The sequence below is a fragment of the Sinohyriopsis cumingii genome, chromosome 12 (assembly GCF_028554795.1).
Source record: "Sinohyriopsis cumingii isolate HCF-2022 chromosome 12, ASM2855479v2, whole genome shotgun sequence".
NCBI lineage: Eukaryota > Metazoa > Mollusca > Bivalvia > Unionida > Unionidae > Sinohyriopsis > Sinohyriopsis cumingii.
The window spans coordinates 87,292,682-87,306,979 of NC_142972.1; the positions used below are offsets into that span (position 1 = coordinate 87,292,682).

Genomic DNA, 14,298 nt, shown 5'->3' on the forward strand with positions numbered 1-14,298 from the left:
TATGCTGATTTTCCACAAATTAAAATGTGTTGATATTTACTGGTAAAATGAATATGGCTGATTTTCCACACATTAAATAGTATTCATACTGGTGACATATCATTTCGAATGGCCATGGCCCTAGTGAACATGAATCAAGCTATGCAAGCCATATGACATATTAGATTTACAAGTTATGCATTAAAAAGTAAAAAATCCAATATTTTATTTTTTAGTCCTGATAAAAAAATAAAATGCATGAACTAACAAGTTTTTAATTACACTGTTTTTTAAGTTACCTGTTGCCTGTCTACTTTTCAATCTGTACAGCTTAGTGTGATCATCTTAAAATGTCAAATTTAATATTCTAAAAAAATTAATTAGTTTGTATTTAAACAAAGAAATAAATGAGGACATCTGACAATGATAAATTCAACATGTAAATTACCATACTAAATTTATTTAAATCTTTTGAGTGTTATAAGTTGGGAATCCATTTATTGCCATACATGTCATAGCAATCAGTGGAAACATCAGTGTTTATTACTTGTTCTACAAGTTACTCTCTTCTGTATCGATAGCAGAATGCATAAATGTCTTTAATTTCATCTCTTTCCAGGGGTTGGATTGATCTATTATCAAGCATGTAAGGAGATTTACCATATATATAAATATATATATATATATATATATATATATATATACACACACACACACACACACACACACACACACACACACATATGAATGCATACCTATACCTCAGTACATGCATGCACATACATATGTTTCCAACAACAATTGTGGGCACAAGTATGCAAATATGCTGGAAAAAGATATATATATCTATCTATCTATATATATATATATATATATATATATATATATATATATATATATATATATATATATATATATATATATATATATATATATATATATATATATATATATATATTTATTTGGGAGTAGCTCGTCCACCTTTGATCCCCACCAAGCGCTCAGCTCTCACCTGTAGCTCCAAGCAGCTGTAGCATGCACAGTGGCCAGACCATGGGCAATGGCTTGGACTGGCCGGCTAAACCAGGTTGAGGGTAACCAACGGGCCTCAAACCCTGGATGACTTAGGAGTTTGCCTATCCTTGCATGCAAAGCCAGCTTCGACAGACTGGGTGGAAGAGATCAACCGAGTGATACAACAGCCATGAAGGCAAATCTGCAGACACTTTGTGGAGAGCACAGTGCATGACAAGGCACTGAAGACGTCAATGCCATCCAATGCGTCCGAAGTAGTCCACAGCCATGATGAATCTTCATACCATAGAATTCCAATTACCAAGGCCGTGAGAGTGAGGCTGTCTCTGTGCAAAGGTTGCTTCATCTTAACCTCCTTCACGCACAGGTTATGTTGTGCACCTATCATTCATCCTCATCACACTCATCATTCATTATTTGCACCTACCAAAGTCCTACGGCGATTGCGAATGGCGATGCAATAGGTGGAGATGACCACTAGGAGTTGCAGTCATAGCCCTGCATGTAGATGGTGCTTGGAAAAGTGGTCGCTCTGCTCTGTATCCAGGTCAGCAGAACAGTTCGGCAGCATCCAGGGCGACTGAGCAGACCTTTTCAGGACAGCGCTGCTCACCTTGCATAGGGAGGGGCCTCGGGAAGGTGGCCTAAAAGTAGCCTGCCCATCAAAATCTGGCCAGCTTGGCACAGCTGGCAAGATCATCCACATCTGCAGTCAAAACTATCAAAGAAAAATAGTATTGGATCATGGAACATCCATACTCTCATGGACAAAAATAATGTAGCAAGACCTCACAGGAGAACAGCCCTAGTTGCTAAGGAGCTTTCACACTACAATATCGACAGTGCAGCCTTGAGTGAAACTAGGAATGCAGAGGAAGGTTCTCTGACTGAGCTAGCGTGTGGCTAAACATTCTTCTGGAAAGGAAAATCCCGAAACGAGGACAGGATCCATGGAGTCGGCCTGGCTAAGAAATCAAGTCGTCTGGAGCGGCTTCCAGACCTGCCTGTTGGTATCACTGAGAGGCTAATGAAACTGCCACTACCCATCAGCCACAAACGCCACACAACAATCATCAGCGCCAATGCCCCTACCCTCTCGAGCCCAGCGGAAACCACTGAGCAGTTCTATATGGACCTCAGCTCTGTATTGTTCTCAGTTCCAGCTGATGACAAGATCATACTACCGGAAGACTTCAGCACCCATGTTGGCTGCACGTATGGTCGATGGAAAGGTGTGCTTGGAAAGCACGGTGTTGACAAGATGAAAACAACAGCCTGCTCCTACTCAGCAAGTGTGCATAATTTGACCTCCTAATCACAAACTCAATGTTCAAAATGGCGAACAATCACAAGAACACCTAAATGCACCCCAGAACTTGACAATGGCACTTAATCAACTATATTATGGTCCGCCAATACAGTGCCCAGGATGTCCTCATTACCAAGGCCATGCGAGGAGCAGAATGATGGACAAACCACAGACTTGTCCAAACTACCCCAAAGCTGCGCATCGCCCCACATCACCCAGTGCGTCCTAAGCTTGTGCGCACAGCCTTCTACATTGTCAAACTCCAGCAGCCTTCCATCCAGCTAATTTCCAGAAGAGCCTAGATGACAAGCTGTCCACCAATGGAAATGCCTCCAAGAAATGAAACAAGCTCAGGGCCATGATAAGAGAAACAGCTATGGCGACTCTGCGTCCCAAGAAATGAACTCATCAAGACTGGTTCTACGAGAACAACGGTACCATTGAAGATCTGCTTGCCAGAAAGAACAAAGCATTCATGAGCTGGCAGAATGACATAAACTCCATCCTCAAAAATGACCGCTTCAAATGGTATCAAGCTGAGGCTCAGAGAGAAATCAGCAAGATTCATGACCATTCGTTGGAAAGGAAAGTTGATGAAGTGCAACGCTATGCTGACACTAACAACTCTGAAGAGTTCTACAATGCCATTCAGTCAATCTTCAGCCCTTCAAAGTCTGGTTCTGCCCCCTTGCTTGCTGCAGATGGCAGTACACTAATAAAGGACAAGGCTGGCATTAAGGACAGTTGGAAACAACACTTTAGTCAGCTCCTAAACCTGTCCTCATCGGTCAGCCAATCTGTTCTTGAACAAATACCCCAATAGCCAACGCACGACCAACTGGATGTTCCTCCAACGAATATAGGAGTTATGGATGGCCATTTAAAAAATGAACTATGGCAGGGCACCTGGAAAGGATGGTATCCCAGCAGAGGTGTACAAGGCTCTCAGTGAACAGACTCTGAGGGTATTCCACAAAGTGCTAATCAGCATCTGGATGGAAGAGATGCCAGACGACCTCTGCGATGAATCAGTTGTGATAATCTATAAGAACAAAGGCACACGTGTGGACTACAGTAACTACAGAGACATCTCATTGCTCTCCATAGCTTGCAGAATACTTGCTCGCATCATTCTCAACAGACTTATTGCGGCAGTGTCAGAAGATAACGAGTCTCAGTGTGGTTTTTGCCCAGACCGCAGCAATGTTGCCATGGTCGTCGCAGTTAGACAAATCCAGGAGAAGTGCCTTGAGCAGAACATGAATCTGTATGCTGTCCTCGTGGACCTGACAAATGCTTTCGATACAGTCAACAGAGACGGACAGTGGGTAGTACTCAAGAAGCTTGGATGTACTTAGAAGTTTACCAATCTCATCCGTTTCTTCCACAATGACATGACTGGAGAGATTCTCTCAGACGGCGAACCATCTGATGAATTCCCCATATCTAATGGTGTCAAACAGGGATGTGTACTCGATCTGGTACTCTTCAACCTCTTCTTCACACGGGTACTGCTCCATGCCACCAATGACCTTGACCTTGGTATCTACATTATATATCGCCTGGATGGATCAGTGTTTGATCTCCGTCGCCTAGCTTCAACAGCAAAGATGCTAGAAAGACTCATCACTGAAGCACTCGTTGCAGATGAATGTGCCATCATGGCCCATGAAGAGATTCACCTACAGGCAATCGTAGACAGGTTTACTCAAGCCTACAACCTATTAGAACTCACAATTAGCCTAGGAAAAATAGAAGTCCTCTTCCAAATCTATCCATAAACACTGTCCAATCACAACCCTGCATCACCATTGTCGACACGCAGCTGAAGAATGTGGACAGTTTCAAATACCTTGGCAGCACAATATCCAGTGATGGCTCACTGGACAAAGATCACTGTGAGGATCCAAAAAGCCAGTCAGCACTCGGACGACTCCGAACTAAGGTCTTGCAGCACAAGGAGATACGCCTGTCAATAAAGATGAAAGTGTACAATACAGTTGTCCTCACATCTCTCTTGTATGACTGTAAAATGTGGACTCTATCAAGTGCATATCAGTCAGAAGCAACAATTCCACCAGCGCTTCCTGAGATCCATCATGCGGATCAAGTGGCAGGACCGGATTACCAACCAAGAAGTCCTTGATACAGCCAACACAACAAGCATCGAAGTTAAACTAATTCAGGCCCAGCTTCGTTGGACTGGCCATGTCATCCGCTAGGATCAAGACAGAATCCCAAAGCTGCTGTTCTTTGACGAGCTAGCCCAGGGCAACCGAAACTATCGCAAGAGGTACAAAGACAATCTCAAGACGCACATCAAATGGACAGACATTCAACCCCACCAGCTCGAGCTCACTGCCTCAGACAAAAGCCAATGGCGACCCTGGACCAGAAAAGCCTGTCCTACCTTCGAGGTTGATAGCCACCAGCATCTTGCTGCAGCTCGTGAGATACGTCACATATCTGTATCCCAGCCTCCCCCAACCACCGGTGTCCCATCCCCCACCTACAACCGCCTGTTTTCATCTGAATTTGGACTCCGGAGCCACATTCGTGTCCATTGTAGATGAGATCGCACAACTTTTCTTCCTCGGCTCGAGAGACTACCAACACACACACACACACACACACACACACACACACACATATAGATCCACGAGAAACTACTGGCAAGCTTTTTTACATATCATCACTGGCCAAGTCAGAGACTCAAATGGAGTTGCTATTGCAGTAATTAGGGCCCCTTTGTATGTATGTATGTATATATGTATGCATGTATGCATGCATGTACGTACGTATGTATGTATGTGTGCATGCGTGCATGCATGCATGAATGTATGTATGTTTGTATGTGTGTGTGAGTGCGTGTATGTATGTTTGTATGTATGTATGTTGGATGAATCACAGGATAGAGAGATGATATGGAATTTCTTCAAGTCCATGCGTCGGACTGAAGTTTTTGCATAATTGTGAAGTATGCGGAATAATAATTTACTGCTGACTCAACTGACGGGTGGAAATTTTCCAAACGGCAAAATGATTATTTTAGATATGAGTTTTAGAATTATTACGCCCGCTAATTCTGATTTTAAAAGAAAATAGTTTGCTAGATCCATTAAATAGCTTGTGCTAGAAAATGACTGAAATAAATTAAGGTTTTTAAAAATTATTTTTGCAGTATCTCAGGCTATCTTGGAGAGAACAGGTTTAGTGGGAGCCTATTATAAGTTATATAACTGATGATCTGCTATAAATCAGTTCATAAAAAAAATCCTTTTGTGAATAGGACTGAGATATGATACCAGTATATATTTAGTCTGAAATCACTTTTTGTCCTTCATATTATGGCAAGCATGACCGCTTCTATTTTCTATGGGTAACAATGGTATATTGATGAAGGACTAATAATTATATATTTTGACTTGATTATATGGGATGTTACCCTTTAAATCTTGCCCTTTACAACTGTAATTTCCCCTACACATACACGCTCAGTTATGTATTTAATTTAAAATTCCTCGTTTACTTCTTGTTCTTATACCAGAATTAAGGTCATGGAATCTGTTTATCATTTGCTACATCATGTCTGGCACCCATGAGGTCTGTTTATCCTTGGTTACATCATGTCCAGCACATATGAGGTCTGTTTATCCTTGGTTACATCATGTCCAGCACACATGAGGTCTGTTTATCCTTGGTTACATCATGTCCGGCACACATGAGGTCTGTTTATCCTTGGTTACATCATGTCCAGCACACATGGAATCTGTTTATCCTTGGTTACATCATGCCCAGCACACATGAGGTCTCTTTATCCTTGGTTACATCATGCCCAGCACACATGAGGTCTGTTTATCCTTGGTTACATCATGTCTGGCACACATGAGTTCTGTTTATCCTTGGTTACATCATGTCTCTCACACATGAGGTCTGTTTAGCCTTGGTTACAGCATGTCCGGCACACATGAGGTCTGTTTAGCCTTGGTTACATCATGTCCAATATACATGGAATCTGTTTATCCTTGGTTTCATCTTGTCCAGCTCACATGGGATATATTTACCCTTGGTGAAATCACGTCCAACGCACATGGATTCTGTTTATCCTTGGTTACATCATGTCCGGCACACATGAGGTATGTTTATCCTTAGTTATATCATGTCCGGCACACATGGATTCTGTTTATCTTTGGTTACATCTTGTCCAGCTCACATGGGATATATTTATCCTTGGTTACATCATGTCCAACACACATGGGATCTGTTTATCCATGGTTACATCTTGTTCAACACACACGAGGTCTGCTCATCCATGGTTACATCATTTCCAGCACACATGAGGTCTGTTTATCCTTGGTTACATCATGTCTGGCACACACAAGGTATGTTGATCCTTGGTTACATCATGTCCAACACACATGGGATATATTCATCCTTGGTTACATCATGTCCAACACACATGGATTATGTTTATCCTTGGTTACTTTATGTTCAGGGCTGGAAAATCCTAAAAGAACTGTGTCCAATTTCATGATGTTAATGAAAACCATAATTTCTACTTCATATTCTGTAAAATAATGTGGGAAAAAGAAAGTTTTACTTGCCCAGCAAAATGTTTAACTTGCCTTGGACTGTCAGCATTGTTTTTTCCCTCTGTTGATCGTTTATTTCCTATCTGTGTGTATGTGTGTGTATGTATGTATATATATATATATATATATATATATATATATATATATATATATATATATATATATATATATATATATATATATATCACATTGTTTACATATTCATTCATGATTTGTTCTATTGCAAAAGAAATTGACCTTTTAGGTCATTTAAAGTGTTTTATTCAACCAGTAATTGAGTTGTGCTTGTTCGTTTGGCAGAACATTGGACTTTTAACCAAGTTTCTTTGGTCTGATACCCATCCAGGCCAGCTGCCATGGCATGTTCATGGAAAAGGCACATAGGTCCCTATGCCTGATTTAACCAATAATGTGTTGAAAGTTCTGCTAAAGACCAACCAACATCATATTCAGCAATTGCATCTCCATGAAAAATGATCATTCACAGTTTACTGTGAAAACACAATTTTCTGAATTTTCCCCACACATTTATATCCCCCAGACTCATACTCTTCTTTTGTGACCTGTTTATATAGCTGTGGTAGATCAGTTGGTAGAACATCAGACTTAAATCCAGTGGTCTTGGGTTCAGCACCCACCCAGGCCAGCCTGGGTACTAAACTGTATAGCTGTCTCCTTGGAAATGGCATTTAACACCCATTTTCTGGGTATGATATAGCAAATAATGTGTTAAATATGCCGTTAAAATCGACGTCCATTCACTCCACAGCAGTCACTAATGTTACAGATGAGCTTCCTCAACTTTACAAATTCATTTTAAGGGAGTCAATTCAGAATTAAATAGTGAATCTTCTGTAATGTAATTTTTTGGTGAAGTTTTTAAATCAATTGATTTAAATTGCCTGTTCTAGTGACATTTGATAAACTACTTATAACTATTTACAATTAAAAAAACAGGAATTTATTATGCTTCTTTTGTAATTACAATGGTGTTATTTATTATGCTTTACTTTAATTACAATGATATTATTTATCATTCCTTTTTGTAATTTAATAATGTAATTTAGCTACTCATATCATTTAAAATTAATTACAATGTGTAATTTATAATGTGCTCATGTGAAGTCATAATGCCCAAAGACAAGGTACATAAGCCAAGAATTGAACACATACCTTTGTAAGGGATCAAACATTTAACAACAGCAAAACTTCAGCATTTCATTGCTGCTGATAAAACATTACTTCAGCTTTTTGTCAATGATAAATGAGCTGACAATAACATTTCCTGATTTGAGAAATTTTCATTGCTCACATGCAACTTCATTTTGTCATTTCAGCAAGTACATTTTGTAACCCATAATGATCAATTTAGAACTCGAGAGAAAGTGCATGTCTTTATCATTTAATGTTTATAATGATCTAATATGAAGTAGTTACCTCATATATACAGATTATGTTTTTCAGAAAACATGCTAGTTTGTGTGAATTTAACAAAAAAGTGATGGATGCTCTACAGATGTACCACAACTTAATGAAGGAGACACCATTACCATATGGCTACAAGAGTCAAATGACCTTTAACCTCCAAATGGGAATGGGAATTGCACCACAATCAATGATGAACAAGGTAACAATTTATACTTGTTGTCTTGACCCAAACTTTTGATCAGGATATCATACTGTTTGATGATGCCATTGTACTGTTTGACAAGGCTATAATACAGTTTAATGAGGCCATGATAATGTTTCATGAGGCTGTTGTACTGTTTGATGATGCCATTGTACTGTTTGACAAGGCCATAATACTGTTTAATGAGGCCATGATAATGTTTCATGAGGCTGTTGTACTGTTTGATGATGCCATTGTACTGTTTGACAAGGCTATAATACAGTTTAATGAGGCCATGATAATGTTTCGTGAGGCTGTTGTACTGTTTGATGATGCCATTGTACTGTTTGACAAGGCCATAATACTGTTTAATGAGGCCATGATAATGTTTCATGAGGCTGTTGTACTGTTTGATGATGCCATTGTACTGTTTGACAAGGCCATAATACTATTTAATGAGGCCATGATAATGTTTCATGAGGCTGTAGTTTTGCTTGATGATGATGTTGTACTGTTTGATGAAAATACTGTACTAATTAATGAGGGTGTAACTTTCAATGGTTTTGCAAAAACTTAATGGCTAATATTTCTTATAATAAATTTATGGATTTGAAAATTGTGCACTATTTTCTCTGCAGATAGATTTTGCATTTGGACATTATGTACTGTTTGTTCCACAAATAGATGATGGGAAATTGTGCTCTGTTGTCTCCACAGTTAGATCATTGATTTAGACATTATGTACTTTTGTCTCCATGGAGATAAATCACAGATTTGGAAATTGTGCACTATTGTCTCCACAGATCAGGGATTTGGAAATTCTGTACTGTTGTCTCCATGGATAGTTCATGGATTAAGACATTGTGTACCATCGTCTCCATGGATAGATCATCGATTTATAAATTGTGTACCATTATCTCCATGGATAGATCATGGATTTACAAATTGTGTACCATTGTCTCCATGGATAGATCATGGATTTAGACATTGTTCCATGGTCTCCATGGATAGATCATGGATTTATAAATTGTGTAACATTATATCCATGGATAGATCATGGATTTACAAATTGTGTACCATTGTCTCCATGGATAGATCATAGATTTAAAAATTGTGTACCATTGTCTCCATGGATAGATCATGGATTTACAAATTGTGTACCATTGTCTCCATGGATAGATCATGAATTTAGACCTTGTGTACCATTGTCTCCATGGATAGATCATGGATTTATAAATTGTGTACTATTGTCTCCTTGGATAGATTATGGATTTATAAATTGTATATTGTTTTCTCAACAGGTGGATCATTATTTAGTCTTTATATTTTTTGTTGCAGGAATGTATATGAGAGTTTTCATGATGTGATTGCTTTTAATGCATAATAACTACTAATTGTTTTAAATTTGTTTATATAGTAATTCTTTATCATTGTTGTCATTATCAGTTATTTATTTTATTAATGCCATTGTTTATTATTATTATTATTATTATTATTCTAGCAACCAATGTACAATGGCCAGCAACAGTACATAATGCCAGGTCAAGGTCAGATGCCTTCAGTAAATCAAGGTCCAGGTGCAACGATGCCCCCTCCTTCAATTCAGCAAGGTCCTCAGCAGCCACAAGTACAACAAATGAACAGTGGATCATATCAAAACTTCACAAATAAGTAAGTTCATTTTTTATTTGTCTGTCATTAGAAAGGTATTTGTGAAATCCTGTACTCTGCAGATGTATGGATGGATGCCATGAATAATTTAGTTCTTGGAATGAATGCTTGTGTTGTTCGAACTGTAATTCTATGTCATTGTTTATTTTGCTCTTTAAAAGATTTAATGTATTATGAAAATTATCGGTATATAAAATAAGACTTAATGCATAATGAAACCAATAATATTTAACTAGTTGGTTATACATCTTTAGTAATGAAATCTTAGAAAGCACAAATTAAAATTTGGGTGAAGAGAGCAAGAGACAAGGAGAGAAAATATTTGATTGGATAAAGTATATTTTCAAGTCCAAAAAAAATATGCATTACAAGAGTGACATATATGAATCTAAGATGTGGGAATAGGAATGGTGTCCAGTATTATAATACATGCTAATGGTGGTTACATTTTTCAGCATACCAGGGCCATCTGGTTATCTCTTCCACATACCACAGAATCCAAGTGTGAGTCAGACTGTGCCACCAGTGTCACAGAACATGTTGCCCCAGTCTACATCACACAGCATACCTGTTACAAGTTTACCTAGTGACTATGGGGCCTACAGTATGATTATTGGGGGTCAACAGCCTGTGTATCAACCCTAGATGCAGCAACAGCCTTTGTGAATAAACTTGGCAGTGTGTTCAGGATGATTCTTCATTGTGGTGATTGTGATTAGGACAGTGAGAATCAAGAGTCAGAGAGAAACAGAAGAGAATTGAAGTCGTCTCTTAAATAATTTGGATGTATATCAGAACGAGTCTGCCAGGAAGTGTTTATCTCATCTCACCCCACCCCATAATGGTGGTTAATTGTTTAGCAGAGAAAGAGAGAATATAATGTTCTGTTTAGGACTGTGTGTATGTATGCTAATAGATGATGCTGTTTGTCTAAGCAGAGCTTAATTTTGAAGAGCTTGTTTTTCTGTTTTGTAATGATTGTGATGATTGATACTGGTTATATTTTTACAGATATTCGTCATTAAGCTAGATTTGTTGTTGTGTGTAAATTTGTGTCAGGCAATACTAGTATTACAGTGTTTATTGGCAATCATAAAACCAAAATCTTGTGCACCGGCCAGAAGTGCAGTCGGTTTTTTTTGATGGTGCATGTAATCAGTGTAAACTGCTTTTGGTACAAGTTCTGGGTGTTTTGTGCTTATTTGAATTGATAATTCAGTGGATTCCACTTTTTTGCTTATATTGGATATTTGAATAAAGTTACTAGGCATCAATCTTTTTCTTATTGATAATAAAATATGACCGTTTGCATGCATACTTGTTATTTGGATATTTAAACCTTCAGTAAAGTGCAACAGTCTTGTTCTGAATCTGTAACTGGAGTTACAAAGTGGAATTTTTTCTCTGAAGAATCACAAATAGAAAAAAACATTAATTCAGGATGTATGTCACCTCAAAATTATTTGTCACTTTTTCCAGTAGCAGAAGACATATATTTCATTTTTGTTTACATATGTGTTATATTATTTGCATCATTTATATCTAATTGTTTAGGACATATTTACAATAGAATGAAAAGATCTGTTGAAAAGCAAGTTGTAAATTTCACACAGAATTTATTAAATGGGTGTGTGATTTTTTTATGCCCAGATGCAGTCGTGGTATGAAAATATCATGTTAATTGGAACTCTGGAGAAACATTATTCTAATTACACAAGACAACTTAATTTTATACTTTTTGATTACAATCTTGCATAAGATTTGTCTCCCATGCCAAGTGCATATCAACAACAAAACTCAAATGTTTAAGGTCACTGCCCTACAGAAGAGTGATGAAGAAAATAGAACAAGACATTATAATTTGTTCTCATGTATTTGAATGTACTAAGTGACTATCTGGTTATCTCAATAATTAAGATTTTAGTTTCTCTTTTTTTAATCAATGAATTTATCAGCAAACTTGCTCTGTATACGAAGCGATTTTAAATAAATCCTTCTTAATTTATTGTTACCCTTATGATTACCTCATGTAGCATTCAATGATGGTCATGCTTGCTTGAGATCTTGTTCCTCGGGGAGGGAATCAAGAATACAAAATTAAGTTATTAAAAGGTATTTACCCTATGACTCCATTTTGTAAATTTATGTATTCATTGTTTTAAAAAATTCATCTGGATTTATACAGATTGATGGAACATTACATATTTAAATACTTGATTAGCATGCTTGGCTATGATAGTCCACCATTGCCTTTGGTATATTGTCATGGGCCTTGCATCCTAAACCTTGCATTTGAGTAATGATATAATGCAATAACCAGCGTTATCTTAATTAGCAATTGTGGAACTTACCAATTGTTCCCATCATAAGCAAAGCCAGTGTTTTGTGATGGTCTATTTGATCATTAAAAACTGCACTCACTGTTCATTTCAGGTTATTGTACAGTGGACACTACTTATTTGCTTGTCTTGGATATTGTGTACAGTTAAAATGCACCAATCCTTTTCTTCTATATTATGATAAAATTTGACAGCTTATAATGCATACTTGTTACTTGCACATGTTAGAAAGGCAAGGTCGTGCTGCTTGCTGTGATGTATGATATATTGCGATGTATTAGCATAGTTTGTCTTGTAATTATCTGTTATCATCAATAATGGATGGACTCTAAATTCAAAGAGTTATTAGAGTGATTGAGAGATTTTATTTATTTTTGTGTGTCATGGGCCTGAGTTTATAGCTCCACTGATCATTGACCAGAAGAGCTTATGGGATGGTCTTTTTCCATCATCTGTCCATTGTCCATCCATCCATTAGTATATGCGTAAAGACGAATTTCGCGAATATGTCCATATCTTTAATTATTACACAATAATAGCTCAAAACGTCATACCATACCATGGGCCAATATTCAAAACTGTCCCTCCGCCACCTAAAGCGGAGTCTAACATTCTGCTTGAGTGGTTCCTGTGACAGCCTTGAAAGGTTTTGTGTACATTTGCAATAACTTCAGATTGCAATCATTATATGTTTACCTGTATGTGTGTGTACGTCTGTGTGCCTATACGAGTAGACAACTACAAGTACTAATAGTGTAATGGAATATGTCTTAAAGTGACTGAGGACTCTACCACGAAATTTCATTAACAGTAAGACTTATAGTTAGACTATTAATCTTGTTTTAATTTAGACAGTTCATATGTAGAAATTCAATGTATGATGGTGAAATGAGTGACACATGGTGCTTACCAGTAGAAGGTATGTAAAAAATTAGTGTGTGTATGCACCTGATGATTGATACATTATATCAAAGATTGGTATGACGTGTGCTCTCTCTCTCTCTCTCTCTCTCGCAATCTATATTTTCTATTGCAATTTTAAGTTCTTCGATGAAGAATGAGGTCAGCGTTGGTTGCCATTTTAATTAAACGTACAGGAAAAATATTTTTGAGCGCGGGCACGTATTTACCATTCAAGGTAGCGGTAAATATTTTTACTTAACTCCAGGCAATACCATTGGGTATTGACCCGTAGCAACAATATTGAACTAATGGGACTATTTATAAAGTATATAATAAGCATGTATTTATCCATGTGCTTTCCTACATTGGATTCTATTGTGTCAAATATGTCATGTTAAGGGAAAGAGTTAATACCCCCCCCCCTCTCTCTCTCTCTCTCTCTCTCTCTCTCTATATATATATATATATATATATATATATATATATATATATAGAGAGAGAGAGAGAGAGAGAGAGAGAGAGAGAGAGAGAGACTATTGGCGATTTAGTGACATTTGTCTTTTTGGTAACTAGTTATCTAGGTTGTTTGGTGTATTTACAGTGGTAAAATCAATTTTATCGTTGTACAGCCTAGTCCATTTCGAAGTCATGTTCTACATAAACGGGACAAATTAGACCAAAGTCACATTTCTTACAGTTTGCCTTAAACCCATTACTAGGATACCAAGAAAGTGGTTACACAGTTTAAGTCAGTATCAATTAACTAATATAGTATACAAAAATGAATTACCAATTGTGGAGCAATACATATATAGATATGCATCATGTACAGACAGAAATGTGAGCAGAGAACATGAAAAT

General features: G+C 37.5%; 2 protein-coding genes across 3 annotated transcripts in view; both read left to right on the forward strand.

The window, feature by feature from the left end:
• Positions 1-13,820, forward strand: part of LOC149786911 (uncharacterized) — a 34,332-nt gene extending 20,512 nt beyond the window's left edge. For both annotated transcript variants that reach the window (XM_089977437.1, XM_089977439.1), the window contains 3 exons: positions 8,380-8,542; positions 10,026-10,195; positions 10,651-13,820. In XM_089977437.1, the coding sequence (XP_089833563.1) occupies positions 8,417-8,542; positions 10,026-10,195; positions 10,651-10,840 (486 nt within the window). In that variant the 5' untranslated portion in view covers positions 8,380-8,416 and the 3' untranslated portion in view covers positions 10,841-13,820. The remainder of the gene's footprint in view (positions 1-8,379; positions 8,543-10,025; positions 10,196-10,650) is intronic.
• On the forward strand, positions 3,319-3,681 carry LOC149786914 (uncharacterized). Its single transcript, XM_089975997.1, has one exon. It carries the CDS (start codon positions 3,319-3,321, stop codon positions 3,679-3,681), a length of 363 nt encoding a protein of 120 aa, XP_089832123.1.
• Positions 13,821-14,298: the final 478 nt, after the last annotated feature.

Excerpts from the sequence above, each read along its gene's own strand:
- LOC149786914 (XM_089975997.1), top strand. The coding sequence starts at position 3,319 with ATGGAAGAGATGCCAGACGACCTCTGCGATGAATCAGTTGTGATAATC.